The sequence below is a fragment of the Lampetra planeri genome, unplaced genomic scaffold, assembly GCF_965212315.1.
Source record: "Lampetra planeri unplaced genomic scaffold, kcLamPlan1.2.h2 scaffold_186, whole genome shotgun sequence".
Taxonomy (NCBI): Eukaryota; Metazoa; Chordata; class Hyperoartia; order Petromyzontiformes; family Petromyzontidae; genus Lampetra; species Lampetra planeri.
In genome coordinates, this window is record NW_027614605.1 from 81,159 (window position 1) to 97,229 (window position 16,071).

The 16,071-nt window shown below is 55.4% G+C and overlaps 1 protein-coding gene across 1 annotated transcript in view; it reads right to left on the reverse strand.

Moving 5' to 3' along the window:
- LOC144740041 (chloride intracellular channel protein 5-like) overlaps positions 1–3,108 on the reverse strand; it is a 44,558-nt gene extending 41,450 nt beyond the window's left edge. Inside the window, exon 1 of the mRNA XM_078622925.1 lies at positions 2,739–3,108. Coding sequence (XP_078479051.1) covers positions 2,739–2,795 — 57 coding nt within the window. The 5' untranslated portion in view covers positions 2,796–3,108. The remainder of the gene's footprint in view (positions 1–2,738) is intronic.
- Positions 3,109–16,071: the final 12,963 nt, after the last annotated feature.

The following is a 16,071-nucleotide window of genomic DNA, read 5'->3' on the forward strand; positions in this document are numbered from 1 at the left end:
ATCTCTGCCCGGTGCCTTCCCTGGTCTCAGACTCCGGATCGCCCTCAGTACTTCCTCAACAGCTGGTACCTCAGCCAGCCACTCACAGGGGGTGACCTCTTCCAATATTTGAGGCACCGCAGCCTCAGCAGGGTTATCCCCACTTTGTGCCATGATGTTTTCCTGGCTGTGAGATTTTCCCTCCCCCAGGACCTCACAGAAATGCTCAGCAAATCTGCAAACCAGTTCCTGGGGGTCGGAGATTGGATCACCGTTTTTTCCTCTAATGATGGTAATAGGTGTGGCGCTGCAGGTTACTTTTTTGATGGAGTTAAATAGTGATTTGTGATCGCGGGCCACTGAGGCAGACTCCATCTCCTCAGCAACCCGCGACCACCACCCATCCTTACAGCGCCTTACGGCTCTCCGAACCTCCGAGCGAAGGCTGCGGTAAACCTCCTCATTCTCTGACGTGGGATGCTGTAGGCGATGAGAGTGGGCCTGTCGCTTTTTCTCAATTAACCTGAACACCTCCTCCGTCAGCCAGGGTTCCCGGGGAGGTCTGGACCGCGTACCCAAAGCAGCCATTGCAGCTGCATGAGTCACAGTCTTAAACCTCGCCCATTTACCCTCGACATCAGGTGGAGTGGGGGACGATGCCAACCCCAGCTGCAAGCGATGATGAAATTCTCGCTTGCAACTTTCATCAGCTAACTTAGACCAGGCCACTTTTGGTTGGAATGGGATCCTGGGTGTACACCCACCACCGGAGTGGAAGAATGGCAGGCGCATCTTACAGATGACTAGTCGATGGTCAGAGGGCAGATCAGCTCCACGGTAGGTCCTGGTGTCAAGGACATGGGCTCGCATCCGCTGGTCCGTCACTATGTAGTCCAGCAGATGTTCTTGCTTGGACCCGGCATGCATCCATGATGTTGTGTGGATGCGCCGATGCCGGAAGAGCGTGTTGGTAATTACAAGCCCATGGGCTGCACAAAAATCTAGCAGCCTCCTACCGTTATTATTGAGCTGATCTGGCCCATGCCTTCCAATCACTCCAGACCAGGTGCCAGCATCATGACCAACTCGGGCATTGAAGTCACCCAACAAGATGACTCTGTCCCGAGTGGCCACTTTAGCCAGCACCTGTGACAGGAGGTCATAGAAAGCGTCCGACTCATCGGCTTTGCCTGCATCCCTCCACGGATGTTCGTCTTCGGTGGGGGCATAAGTAACCACGACCACCACTCCTCGCCTCTGGTTGATGGGAAGGCGAGCCCAAAGTATCCTGGGGCTTACAGCTTCCCACACCTCACCGCCACGCTCCCACGCCCCCTTCATTCTTTTGTTCAGAAGAAGAGCCACACCCTGTTGTTTGGCAGTCTCCTGCCCCGAGTAGAGGACTGTCCACCCCTCATGGTGGCAGGAGCCAGAATCGGTCCACCGGACCTCCTGAATGCCACAGAGATCCAGGCGGTACCGGTCCAGCTCCCGACAGAGGAGTGGCAGCCTCTCCTCCGCAGTGAGCGTTCGAACATTCCACGTGGCCATCCGCAATGGTTTTTCGTTGTTTCTGGAGAAGCCCCGAGGGTTAAAATTCAATCTCCTGGCTCCGCCAAATGGGGTTTGGCCAGGAGACGTCATAAAAGCCTGACCCCCCGGGGCCTCCGGCACAAGCTTATTAATTACAGGTTTATGTTTAATTCGTAGTTTAGTGGTGGTTAATTGAAGGTGGAGGGGTTACCAGCCCCTCGCACCCGTCCAGAGCCCCCGTTTAGCCACTGTGGTGGTCACAGACGCCATGAGGGGAGAGGCCAATGGGCATTGGCCCTCCCCCCACAGCACTGCCCACGACAGTGTTGCCCGTCCGGCACCGCGAGGAGGTAGGAGGTTGTTTTGCCGGATTCACATACACACACTCTCACACACTCTCTCACACACTCACTCACACACACTGACACACACACTCTCTCACACACTCACTCACTCTCACACTTTCACACACACTCACACTCTCACACACACACTTTCACACTCACTCACCCTCATACACTCACCCTCATACTCTCACACTCTCATACTCACACTCACACACTCACTCACACACTCTCTCCCTCACTCACACACACTCACACACACTCTCTCTCACACACTCTCACACTCACATCGCCATTCGTTAAAGACGACGACCATGAGACTGAGACGCCGCAGCTATTCGACTTACGGCGCTCGCACTGAAGGGGGGGGCCGAGCTTCGTGTGCGCGCTACGGGGCGAGGGAGGCCTCGGGAAAGCGGCGGCAGCAGCAGGAGGAGGAGGGGTGGTGGTGACTGTGGTGGTGGTGACTGTGGTGGTGGTGTCTGTCGTGGTGACTGTGGTGGTGGTGTCTGTGGTGGTGGTGACTGTGGTGGTGGTGACTGTGGTGGTGGTGTCTGTGGTGGTGGTGACTGTGGTGGTGGTGACTGTGGTGGTGGTGTCTGTGGTGGTGGTGTCTGTGTTGGTGGTGTCTGTGTTGGTGGTGGTGACTGTGGTGGTGGTGACTGTGGTGGTGGTGACTGTGGTGGTGGTGACTGTGGTGGTGGTGATGGACGTTAAGCCCGCCCGCCCGCCGTTTTAGCAACAGTAAAACATTCAAACAACCCTAAGTTCGTAACACATCGCCGCCAGCGACTCAACACGAGGCTTGGGCGTGGAAAAAAGGCGCCGAGGGGATGCGAGTGAGAGGGACGAGGGAGGGAGAGGGGGAGGGAGGCCGCTCACCTTCACGAAGAGTTCCACCACCGGCTCATCGCCGACGCTCACGTCGGAATCTGCCATCGCTGTCGTCGTCGTTGTTGTCGTGGTTGTTGTCGTTGTTGTTGTGCTCGCCGTGAGGGGGGCCTCCCGCACGGGCGCGGCTGAGGCGATTTATAAAATCTGATCGATTTTTTAAAAAAAGTTATTGAAAAAAAAAAGTTCAGACTTAGGGGTGCCACCACCTTTGTAAAGTTGTTCAAACAAATGGAGGGGGGTGGGGTGCGCTGTGGTTTTTTTTTGTTGTTGAGGAGGCCGATTGCTTTAGCACGAAGTCTCTCGTCGCTGCTGCTGCTCCTGCTGCAGCCGCCGCCGCCTCTTGAAGCCGCTTTGAGTTGTTGAGGCGAGCGGCGGTGGCGAGGGGGGTGGGACTAGGGGAGGGGCGGGGCTACAGAAGATAGGGCGGGGCTTGAGAAGGGATGGGGGCGGGGCTACAGAGGGTGAGGACGGGGCTATGGAGGAGTGGGCGGGGCTACGGGGGATTGGGGCGGGGCTACAGGGGATGGGGCGGGGCTACAGGGGATGTGGGCGGGGTTACGTGGAGGGGCGGGGCTACAGGGGATGTGGGCGGGGCTACGGGAGAGGGGCGGGGCTACAGGGGATGTGAGCGGGGCTACGTGAGAGGGGCGGGGCTACGTGAGAGGGGCGGGGCTACAGGGGATGTGGGCGGGGCTACGGGGGAGGGGCGGGGCTACGGGGCCGGAAGGGGCGGGGCGTGAAACGCGCGGGAGATTCGCGAGGAATCCGAGGCGCGGCCTGGCGCGAGGCGAAGGTAAGACCTCGCCTCGTTGTTAAACAAATAAATACATCGTTACATCGTTACATTCTTACATTGTTACATCGTTATATTGTTAGATTCTTACATTGTTACATCGTTACATTCTTACATTGTTACATCGTTGCATAGCCCTTATATATATGTGTGTGTGTACATTTTTACATTGTTACATTGCCCTTATGCGGTATATGTGTCTGTACATTTTTACATTGTTACATTGTTACATTGCCCTTATATATGTGTGTGTACATTGTTACATTGTACTGGTACTGGTAGGAACCCCCTGGTTACACCAGCCCACATGGGATTATTGTGTCCGTCCGTCGTGCAGGGAGGGGCTGGGTGGGCCGGGTGGGGGGTGGGGCTGGGTGGGGGCTGGGTGGGGAGGGGCTGGTCACCCCGTGGTGCCCTTATAAAACTCAACGTGTAACCTACTCACGCCGGCTTGTGCCCGCCCTCACAGTCGGCCATATTTGCGGAATACACCACGCCGCCGTTGACCCTGCAGGCCATTGACCGAGCAACCCAACAACGTTCCTACCAGCTCCCTCCGCAGGAATGTGTTTTATGTGTGTACATTACATTATATTACATTGCCCTTATACAGTGAGGGAAAAAAAGTATTTGATCCCCTGCTGATATTGTACGTTTGCCCACTGACAAATACATGATCAGTCTATAATTTTAATGGTAGGTTTATTTGAACAGTGAGAGACAGAATAACAACAACAAAATCCAGAAAAACGCATGTCAAAAATGTTATAAATTGATTTGCATTTTAATGAGGGAAATAAGTATTTGACCCCCTCTCAATCAGAAAGATTTCTGGTTCCCAGGCGTCTTTTATACAGGTAACGAGCTGAGATTAGGAGCACACTCTTAAAGGGAGTGCTCCTAATCTCAGCTTGTCACAAAGCTTTCCTCCCCCCCAAAATAAAACATGCTTCAAATCGCTTTAAACTATTGTCATTGTAGTGCGTATTTAATGTGGCGCTGCACTCTGATGTTGTAGGAGAAACCATTTATTAAAAAGTTAATTTAATTAAGTAGAACGTGTTGTCTATATTGATTTAAAGTTGCGCATTTTGATGTGACGTCACATTTCTCACCCCCCCCTCGTCACAAATCGTCACAAATGTCTGACCCCCCCCCAGGTGCGTGACGTCATTTATGTACGGCCCCTTATATATATGTGCGTACATAATACACTTTTTTTTGGAGGGTTAGATCGCGTAAATATATAAATGTTGTGTCGTTAAACCCGCCACCACCCGACACAGCCAACCAGTAAGGGTTGTCACGTAAACAGAATGTGGCCAATTCGTCACTAGTGTATAGTGTAGTGTATACTAGTGTCGTGTATAGTTGTGTAGTTTATAGTTTAGTGTGTAGTAGTGTAGTGTATAGTAGTGTCGTGTATAGTTGTGTAGTTTATAGTGTAGTGTGTAGTAGTGTAATGTGTGTAGTAGTGTAGTGTGTAGTGTGTATGGTGTCGTGTATAGTGTAGTGTATAATAGTGTAGTGTATAGTTGTGTAGTGTATAGTGTAGTGTAGTGTGTAGTGCATAGTGTAGTGTACAGTTGTGTAGTGTATAGTGTGGTGTATAGTGTGGTGTATAGTGTAGTGTATAGTAGTGTAGTGTATAGTGGCGTGTATAGTTGTGTAGTGTATAGTGTAGTGTAGCATACGAGTACAGCACCAACCGGTGTGTTGGAGAGCCAAGCCACGACATTTACAATCTGAGTCCGACGTTTCGCCAGTAATTACGACTAGCTTCATCAGGCGACAGCCAGATGTGTGTACATTATCACGTAGCCCTTATCAGTGCCTAGCTTATTACAGACAAATTAAGACCTCATCGGTCACCCCGCGCCCTTATAAATCTCAACCTTCATCACACAAAGGCCCATCACAAGGGACAAACACAAACAAATGGAATTACACATTTGGTGCCCGCATTGAAACGTCTGTACGCCGCACGGACCTGGACACGCAATTCGCCTGTGCAACAATGCGGCGCGAAACCGCGTGGGTTGACAGCTGCGCTATTACATCGTCACCATCATCACCACCACCATCACAGTCGTACCGGCCACTGTGATGATGGACACGACAATGGATTTGCTGCCTTTGTGCAGCGATCAGGAGCACACGTGGGATCGCCAATACACTTGACGCTTGCGGGGAGGGAGGGCCGAAGTTTCACTATTGCGAGGGGGGGTGGGGGTGTGGGTGTGTGGAGGGTGTGTGGGGGGGTGTGTGGGGGGGTGTGTGGGGGGGTGTGGGTAGGGGTGTGGGTGTGTGGAGGGTGTGTGGGGGGTGTGTGGGGGGGTGTGTGGGGGGGTGTGGGTAGGGGTGTGGGTGTGTGGGGGGTATGGGGGGGGTGTGTGGGGGGGTGTGTGGGGAGGTGTGTGGGGGGGGTGTGTGGGGGGGGTGTGTGGGGGGTGTGTGGGGGGGTGTGGGTAGGGGTGTGGGGGGTGTGTGGGGGGGGTGTGTGGGGAGGTGTGTGGGGGGGGTGTGTGGGGGGGATGTGTGGGGGGGTGTGTGGGGGGGGTGTGTGGGGGGGGTGTGTGGGGGGGGTGTGTGGGGAGGTGTGTGGGGGGGGTGTGTGGGGGGGGGTGTGTGGGGGGGGTGTGTGGGGGGGGTGTGTGGGGGGGGTATGGGGGGGGTGTGTGGGGAGGTGTGTGGGGAGGTGTGTGGGGAGGTGTGTGGGGGGGTGTGTGGGGGGGTGTGTGGGGGGGTGTGTGGGGGGGTGTGTGGGGGGGTGTGTGGGGGGGGTGTGTGGGGGGGGTGTGTGGGGGGTGTGGGGAAGGTATGTGACGGGGTATGTGGGGTGTGTGGGTGGGGAAGTTGTGTGGGGGGGGGGTTGTGTGTGAGGGGGTGTGGGGGGGGGTGTGTGGGGGGTGTGTGTGGGGGGGGTGTGTGGGGGGGGGTGTGTGGGGGGTGTGTGGGGGGGGGGTGTGGGGAAGGTATGTGAGGGGGTATGTGGGGTGTGTGGGTGGGGGAGTTGTGTGGGGGGGGGGTTGTGTGTGGGGGTGTGTGTGGGGGTGTGTGAGGGGGTGTGTGAGGGGGTGTGGGGGGTACGTGGGTGGGGGGGGTGTGCATTGTGTCGCGTTGTTGTTGTCGTTTAAACGCAGCCGCGGGCTCTTGCGATGTTTCACAACTTAGTTCCATTAACGTTTATCGACCCTCGTCGACCGACGGTGGATGGTGCGGTCGAGTCAAAGCGAACATGGCTCACAGCGTGCCGCTGTTGTGGGTCTCTGTGCGAGTCGATGGGTCTCTGTGTGAGTCTATGGGTCTTTTTGTGAGTCTATGGGTCTCTGTTTGAGTCTATGGGTCTCTGTGTGAGTCTATGGGACTCTGTGTGAGTCTATGGGTCTCTGTGTGAGTCTATGGGCCTCTGTGTGAGTCTATGGGCCTCTGTGTGAGTGTATGGGTCTCTGTGTGAGTCTATGGGTCTCTGTGCGAGTCTATGGGTCTCTGTGTGAGTCGATGGGTCTCTGTGCGAGTCTATGGGTCTCTGTGTGAGTCTATGGGTCACTGTGCGAGTCTGTGGGTCTCTGTGCGAGTCTATGGCAGAGAGAAAGAGACAGTCACAGACAGCATCGAGACTGAACTTGAACAGCGATGGGATCCAACAGAAGAGTTTTGACGGTCACTGCCCACATGCTCATCATTTACCAGCGAACCCATCCTAAGATGGGCTGTGTCAGCCTGTGTGCAACTACTTAGAGGTTCACAACCGAACAAGGCCAGGGCTGACGATGAATCAGCGCTGACTCCGACAGAACAACAGCAGCCACTCCGCCCTCTGGTGGACAGGTGGAGAGACACCCCCGTGGCTGCTGCTGCCTTCCCGCTCCCTCGTCTGTGTGGTTCCTCCTCCTCCTCCTGGTACCTCTTCTGAGTCGTCCTCTCTCTGAGTCGTCCTCTCTGTCTCTGAGTCGTCATCTCTCTCTGAGTCGTCCTCTCTGTCTCTGAGTCGTCCTCTCTGTCTCTGAGTCGTCCTCTCTGTCTCTGAGTCGTCCTCTCTCTCTCTGAGTCGTCATCTCTCTCTCTCTGAGTCGTCCTCTCTCTCTGAGTCGTCATCTCTGTCTCTGAGTCGTCCTCTCTCTCTGAGTCGTCCTCTCTCTCTGAGTCGTCCTCTCTGTCTCTGAGTCGTCCTGTCTCTCTGAGTCGTCCTCTCTCTCTCTGAGTCGTCCTCTCTCTCTGAGTCGTCATCTCTCTCTCTCTGAGTCGTCCTCTCTGTCTCTGAGTCGTCCTCTCTCTCTGAGTCGTCCTCTCTTTCTGAGTCGTCCTCTCTCTCTCTGAGTCGTCCTCTCTGTCTCTGAGTCGTCCTCTCTGTCTCTGAGTCGTCCTGTCTCTCTGAGTCGTCCTCTCTCTCTGAGTCGTCCTCTCTGTCTCTGAGTCGTCATCTCTCTCTCTCTGAGTCGTCCTCTCTGTCTCTGAGTCGTCCTCTCTCTCTGAGTCGTCCTCTCTGTCTGAGTCGTCCTCTCTGTCTCTGAGTCGTCCTCTCTTTCTGAGTCGTCCTCTCTCTCTCTGAGTCGTCCTCTCTGTCTCTGAGTCGTCCTCTCTCTCTGAGTCGTCCTCTCTGTCTCTGAGTCGTCCTCTCTTTCTGAGTCGTCCTCTCTCTTTCTGAGTCGTCCTCTCTCTCTCTGAGTCGTCCTCTCTGTCTCTGAGTCGTCCTCTCTCTCTGAGTCGTCCTCTCTGTCTCTGAGTCGTCCTCTCTCTCTGAGTCGTCCTCTCTCTGAGTCGCCCTCTCTGTCTCTGAGTCGTCCTCTCTGTCTCTGAGTCGTCCTCTCTCTCTGAGTCGTCCTCTCTCTCTGAGTCGTCCTCTCTTTCTGAGTCGTCCTCTCTGTCTCTGAGTCGTCCTCTCTCTCTGAGTCGTCCTCTCTCTCTGAGTCGTCCTCTCTGTCTCTGAGTCGTCCTCTCTCTCTGAGTCGTCCTCTCTCTCTGAGTCGTCCTCTCTCTCTGAGTCGTCCTCTCTTTCTGAGTCGTCCTCTCTGTCTCTGAGTCGTCCTCTCTCTCTGAGTCGTCCTCTCTCTCTGAGTCGTCCTCTCTGTCTCTGAGCCGTCCTCTCTTTCTGAGTCGTCCTCTCTTTCTGAGTCGTCCTCTCTGTCTCTGAGTCGTCCTCTCTCTGAGTCGTCCTCTCTCTCTCTGAGTCGTCCTCTCTGTCTCTGAGTCGTCCTGTCTCTCTGAGTCGTCCTCTCTCTCTGAGTCGTCCTCTCTGTCTCTGAGTCGTCATCTCTCTCTCTCTGAGTCGTCCTCTCTGTCTCTGAGTCGTCCTCTCTCTCTCTGAGTCGTCCTCTCTCTCTCTGAGTCGTCCTCTCTGTCTCTGAGTCGTCCTCTCTCTCTGAGTCGTCCTCTCTCTCTGAGTCGTCCTATCTGTCTCTGAGTCGTCCTGTCTCTCTGAGTCGTCCTCTCTCTCTCTGAGTCGTCCTCTCTGTCTCTGAGTCGTCCTCTCTCTCTGAGTCGTCCTCTCTCTCTCTGAGTCGTCCTCTCTCTCTCTGAGTCGTCCTCTCTCTCTCTGAGTCGTCCTCTCTGTCTCTGAGTCGTCCTCTCTCTCTGAGTCGTCCTCTCTGTCTCTGAGTCGTCCTCTCTGTCTCTGAGTCGTCCTCTCTTTCTGAGTCGTCCTCTCTCTCTCTGAGTCGTCCTCTCTGTCTCTGAGTCGTCCTCTCTGTCTCTGAGTCGTCCTCTCTCTCTGAGTCGTCCTCTCTCTCTGAGTCGTCCTCTCTGTCTCTGAGTCGTCCTCTCTCTCTGAGTCGTCCTCTCTCTCTGAGTCGTCCTCTCTTTCTGAGTCGTCCTCTCTCTCTGAGTCGTCCTCTCTTTCTGAGTCGTCCTCTCTGTCTCTGAGTCGTCCTCTCTCTCTGAGTCGTCCTCTCTCTCTGAGTCGTCCTCTCTGTCTCTGAGTCGTCCTCTCTCTCTGAGTCGTCCTCTCTCTCTGAGTCGTCCTCTCTTTCTGAGTCGTCCTCTCTTTCTGAGTCGTCCTCTCTCTCTCTCTGAGTCGTCCTCTCTCTCTGAGTCGTCCTCTCTTTCTGAGTCGTCCTCTCTGTCTCTGAGTCGTCCTCTCTGTCTCTGAGTCGTCCTCTCTCTCTGAGTCGTCCTCTCTCTCTGAGTCGTCCTCTCTCTCTCTGAGTCGTCCTCTCTGTCTCTGAGTCGTCCTCTCTTTCTGAGTCGTCCTCTCTCTCTCTGAGTCGTCCTCTCTGTCTCTGAGTCGTCCTCTCTGTCTCTGAGTCGTCCTCTCTCTCTGAGTCGTCCTCTCTCTCTGAGTCGTCCTCTCTGTCTCTGAGTCGTCCTGTCTCTCTGAGTCGTCCTCTCTCTCTCTGAGTCGTCCTCTCTCTCTCTGAGTCGTCCTCTCTGTCTCTGAGTCGTCCTCTCTCTCTGAGTCGTCCTCTCTCTCTGAGTCGTCCTCTCTGTCTCTGAGTCGTCCTGTCTCTCTGAGTCGTCCTCTCTCTCTGAGTCGTCCTCTCTGTCTCTGATTCGTCATCTCTCTCTCTCTGAGTCGTCCTCTCTGTCTCTGAGTCGTCCTCTCTCTCTGAGTCGTCCTCTCTCTCTCTGAGTCGTCCTCTCTGTCTCTGAGTCGTCCTCTCTTTCTGAGTCGTCCTCTCTCTCTCTGAGTCGTCCTCTCTGTCTCTGAGTCGTCCTCTCTGTCTCTGAGTCGTCCTCTCTCTCTGAGTCGTCCTCTCTCTCTGAGTCGTCCTCTCTCTCTGAGTCGTCCTCTCTGTCTCTGAGTCGTCCTCTCTCTCTGAGTCGTCCTCTCTCTCTGAGTCGTCCTCTCTCTCTGAGTCGTCCTCTCTTTCTGAGTCGTCCTCTCTTTCTGAGTCGTCCTCTCTCTGAGTCGTCCTCTCTCTCTCTCTGAGTCGTCCTCTCTGTCTCTGAGTCGTCCTCTCTGTCTCTGAGTCGTCCTCTCTCTCTGAGTCGTCCTCTCTCTCTGAGTCGTCCTCTCTTTCTGAGTCGTCCTCTCTTTCTGAGTCGTCCTCTCTCTGAGTCGTCCTCTCTCTCTCTCTGAGTCGTCCTACCTCTCTCTACGAGAGCGAGGAGTGTGTGTGGCGGTGCGCTGCAAGTCTAAGTCATTATTTGCATGTTAACGTTCAACCGATGCGTAACATCGCACGCTGGCCCCATGCTGCTGCTGCCTACAGCGGTGGAGGGTCTCAAGCCGTCGCAACGAGAGGATTGTCATTCCGTGCCATTGAGCAGCCACGGTGGAAACCCGTGCAGGAATTTCATTATCGCAGTGCCAATCAGTTGTTGGCCGTGCTGGTGCCCAGGGCGGTGAAATTGTTGATAACCCCCCCCCCCCCCCATAATTTAATTAAAATAGCGTTCACGATGATGATGAATTAGCAGCGTTTAGAGCCAAGTTCGCGCTACACGCAGAGATAATCGCCTAATGCCGCTGGGTGCCACCCACAGCGATTTTGTGCTGGTGGTGGTGGTGCTGGTGGTAGTGGTGGTGGTGCTGGTGGTGGAGCTGGTGGTGGTGGTGCTGGTAGTGCGGGTGGTAGTGGTGGCGCTGGTGGTGGTGCTGGTGGTAGTGGTGGTGCTGCTGGTGGTGGAGCTGGTGGTGGTGGTGCTGGTGGTGCAGGTGGTAGTGGTGGTGCTGGTGGTAGTGCTGGTGGTGCTGGTGGTGGTGTTGGTAGTGGTGCTGGTGGTGGTGTTGGTGCTGGTGGTGCTGGTGCTGGTGGTGGGGGTGGTGGTGGTGCTGGTGGTAGTGGTGGTAGTGGTGGTGGTGCTGGTGCTGCTGCCTCCCTGCTCCTGCCGACGTGACTGCGACCATCACCATCATCATCATCACCATCATCACCACCATCATCACCACCATCATCACCATCATCATCACCACCATCATCACCATCATCATCATCACTATCATCACCACCATCATCATCATCATCACCACCATCACCACCATCATCATCACCATCATCATCATTACTATCATCACCACCATCATCATCACCACCATCATCACCAGTACTTCCTCAACAGATGGCACCTCAGCCAGCCACTCACAGGGGGTGGCTTCTTCCAATATTTGAGGCACCGCAGCCTCAGCAGGGTTATCCACACTTTGTGCTACGATGTTTTCCTGGCTGAGGGATTTCCCCTCCCCCAGGACCTCACAAATGCTCAGCAAATCTGCAAACCAGTTCCTGGGGGTCGGAGATTGGATCACCGTTTTTCCCCTAATGATGGTAATAGGTGTGGCGCTGCAGGTTACTTTTTTAATGGAGTTAAAAAGGGATTTGTGATCGCGGGCCACTGAGGCAGATTCCATCCCCTCAGCAACCCGCGACCACCACCCATCCTTGCAGCACCTCACGGCTCTCTGAACCTCCGAGCGAAGGCTGCGGTAAACCTCCTCATTCTCTGACGTGGGATGCTGCAGACGATTAGAGTGGGCCTGTCGCTTTTTCTCAACCATCCTGAACACCTCCTCTGTCAGCCAGGGTCTCTGGGGAGGTCTGAACCGCGTACCCAAAGCAGCCATTGCAGCTGCATGAGTCACAGTCCTACACCTCGCCCATTTACCCTCAACATCAGGAGTGGGGCACGATGCCAACCCCAGCTGCAAGCGATGATGAAATTCTCGCTTGCAACTTCTATCACCTAGCTGAGACCAGGCCACCTTAGGTTCGAATGGGGTCCTGGGTGTACACCCACCACCAGAGTGGAAGAATGGCAGGCGCATCTTACAGATGACAAGTCGATGGTCAGAGGGCAGATCAGCTCCACGGTAGGTCCTGGTGTCAAGGACATGGGCTCGCATCCGCTGGCCCGTCACTACGTAGTCCAGCAGATGTTCTTGCTTGGACCCGGCATGCATCCATGATGTTGTGTGGATGCGCCGATGCCGGAACAGCATGTTGGTAATTACAAGCCCATGGGCTGCACAAAAATCAAGCAGCCTCCTACCGTTATTATTGAGCTGATCTGGCCCATGCCTTCCAATCACTCCAGACCAGGTGCCAGCATTATGACCAACTCGGGCATTGACATCATCCAACAAGTTGACTCTATCCCGAGGAGCCACTTTAGCCAGCACCTGTGACAGGTCATAGAACGCATCTGACTCATCGGCGTTGCCTGCATCCCTCCACGGATGTTCGTCTTCGGTAGGGGCATAAGTAACCACGACCACTACTTCTCGCCTCCGGTTGATGGGAAAGCGAGCCCAAAGTAGCCTGGGGCTTACAGCTTCCCACACCTCACCGCCACGCTCCCACGCACCCTTAATTATTTTATTCAGAAGAAGAGCCATACCCTGTTGTTTGGCAGTCTCCTGCCCCGAGTAGAGAGCTGTCCACCCCTCATGGTGGCAGGAGCCAGAGCCGGTCCACCGGACCTCCTGAACGCCACAGAGATCCAGGCGGTACCGGTCCAGCTCCCGACAGAGGAGTGGCAGCCTCTCCTCTGTAGTGAGCGTTTGAACATTACACGTGGCCATCCGAAGTGGCTTTTCGTTGTTTCTGGAGGAGCCCCGAGGGTAAAGATTCAATCTCCTGGCTCCGCCAAATGGGGTTTGGCCAGGAGACGTCATAGACGCCTGTCCCCCTGGGGCCTCCGGCACAAGCTTATTAGTTAGATATTTCATTCGTGGTTTAGTGGTAATTTATTGAAGGTGGAGGGGTTACCAGCCCCTCGCACCCTTCCAGAGCCCCCATTTAGCCACTGTGGTGGTCAGAGACGCCATGAAGGGAAAGGCCAATCGGAAATGGCCTACGTACACACAAAGATCCCCCGTATAGCCTTAACAGACTGTAGGGGCAAGTGCTGTTAGCGAGCACCTATGAAGGCCGGAACGGTACACGAGGGGGTGGGTGGCCAGCACCACGCCCGACCGCCTTTGTCTCCCCAGTGGCGATGTTTACACACCGCACCAGGTACTCATTTAAGGCTGAGTCGACCTAGGGGAGGCCCAGGACCGGTTCAGATAATCGTCACTGGTGTTAGCCGTGAGCGGGAATCGAACCCGGGTCGCCAGGTTCATAGCGCAGCGCGCTAACCGCTACACTACCGCTCCCCACTACTACGTACACACACACACGTACACACATACACACACATGCGCACACACAAACGCACAAACACGCGTGCTTCTGCCACCACCACCGACGCAACAACGCAACATCCAAATAAATGCAGACGACTTCAGCGCGCGTATCCTTTAAAGACTTTCTTTTAATTCAGCAAATGACACCAACAATATTAAATATGTTTTAGCGAGGGCGAGGGACGTGGGCCTTACAAGTACAGCACAGCATACAGTCAGCCTGAAGGTTCAAAATCTGCGGGCGATCAAAAACCCGGGCAGGCGAGGGAGCCCTGTGCGGGCACCTTGCATAGCAAGCGGTCGCGTTCACTCGACCTCACGACGGCAAGCACCACCCCTCCCCCCTCCCCTGCACCCACCCACCCCTCCTCTCTCCCCTGCATCCACCCACCCACCCCTGCACCCACCCACCCACCTACCCCTGCACCCACCCACCCACCCACCCTTCCCCTGCACCCACCCACCCACCCTTCCCCTGCACCCACCCACCCCTCCCCTGCACCCACCCACCACTTACCCACCCACTCCTCTCCTTGCACCTACCCACTCACCCAGCCACCGACTCACCCACCCCTGTCATGCACCCACCCACCCCTCCCCTGCACCCACTCACCCCTCCCCTCCCTGCACCCACCCTCTCACCCACCCCTCCCCTGTACCCACCCACCCACTCATTTACTCACCCATCCACCCAATCACTCACCCACCCACTCCTCCCTCCCCTGCACCCACCCACATCCCCTGATGCTCTGTGCCCTGAAGGTCAAGATAAATAAAACACCAATCGGCTCGCTTTTGTATCGTAGCAGGTGAGACCCACTGCGCTGCGATGAAGCCCTTGTTCAGAAGCCAGCCGGCGATCACCAACGACAGCTCCGACGAAGTGTGGCTTGTCATGTAGAGGCGGCCAAATAGTCTGAATGCATTCGTGATTCGAACGCAGTTTCTGAATGTGGAAACTAAAAACGAAACTCGACAACAAGATCGTACTTCACTAGATAAGGCCCACTACCGATCTGCTACGTGGCACTTTTGATCAAAAGCAACCTGGCCACCGCAAATGACAACAACACAACGAAGTGGCGGCGGCTTATCGTCAACATCAACATTGTCAACATCGTCGACGTCAACATCGTCGTCTGCGTGGAAATTTACAGCAGTGGCCAAATAATCTGCGCGGCGACATCGATTCAGAATGTGGGGAGGAGGGAACGGAGGCCCCGGAGATCGAAAATCCTCGCGATCACGACAGCCGAAGGAGCAGCAGAGCCACGTGGACTGCCCACTCGTGCATACACCCTGCCCATAGACTCAACACTGCCCATAGACTAAACGCTACCCATAGACTAACACTGCCCATAGACTAACCCTGCCCATAGACTAACACTGCCCATAGACTCAACACTGCCCATAGACTAAACGCTACCCATAGACTAACACTGCCCATAGACTAACCCTGCCCATAGACTAACCCTGCCCATAGACTAACACTGCCCATAGACTAACCCTGCCCATAGACTAACACTGCCCATAGACTAACACTGCCCATAGACTAACACTGCCCATAGACTAACACTGCCCATAGACTCAACACTACCCATAGACTAACACTGCCTGGCAAGGTTCCGACTGTAGTACGATTGTAAATTTCGCGATGGAAAAAGGATCGTAAGTAAGCGGGGGCAGGGGGGGCAGGGGGAGGGGCGGGGGAATCGTAGCCTCAACTCTCGTCTGTGTCAGTGGTTGCGAGGGATTACGTCATCACTGCCACCACACCGGCCAATCAGCTGCCGTGAAGACAATCCCTCACGCAACATGGCCGACGCCACGTCCCCCAGGAAACATGGCCGACACCACATCCCCCAGGAAACATGGCCGACACCGCGTCCCCCAGGAAACATGGCCGACGCCACCTCCCCCAGGAAACATGGCCGACACCACGTCCCCCAGGAAACATGGCCGACACCACGTCCCCCAGGAAACATGGCCGACACCACGTCCCCCAGGAAACATGGCCGACACCACGTCCCCCAGGAAACATGGCCAACGCCACGTCCCCCAGGAAACATGGCCGACGCCACGTCCCCCAGGAAACATGGCCGACGCCACGTCCCCCAGGAAACATGGCCGACACCACTTCCCCCAGGAAACATGGCCGACACCACGCCCCCCAGGAAACATGGCCGACGCCACGTCCCCCAGGAAACATGGCCGACGCCACGTCCCCCAGGAAACATGGCCGACACCACGTCCCCCAGGAAACATGGCCGACGCCACGTCCCCCAGGAAACATGGCCGACACCACGTCCCCCAGGAAACATGGCCGACGCGACCTCATCACTCCCACGAGCACCGGGACATCAGCCACCACGACGACGCAAAAACCACACGCAGCCAGGCACAGTGGCGGCACTTGTTGTCTTAAAGGGGCCCTAAAAACACACGACGTTTTATTACTTGCA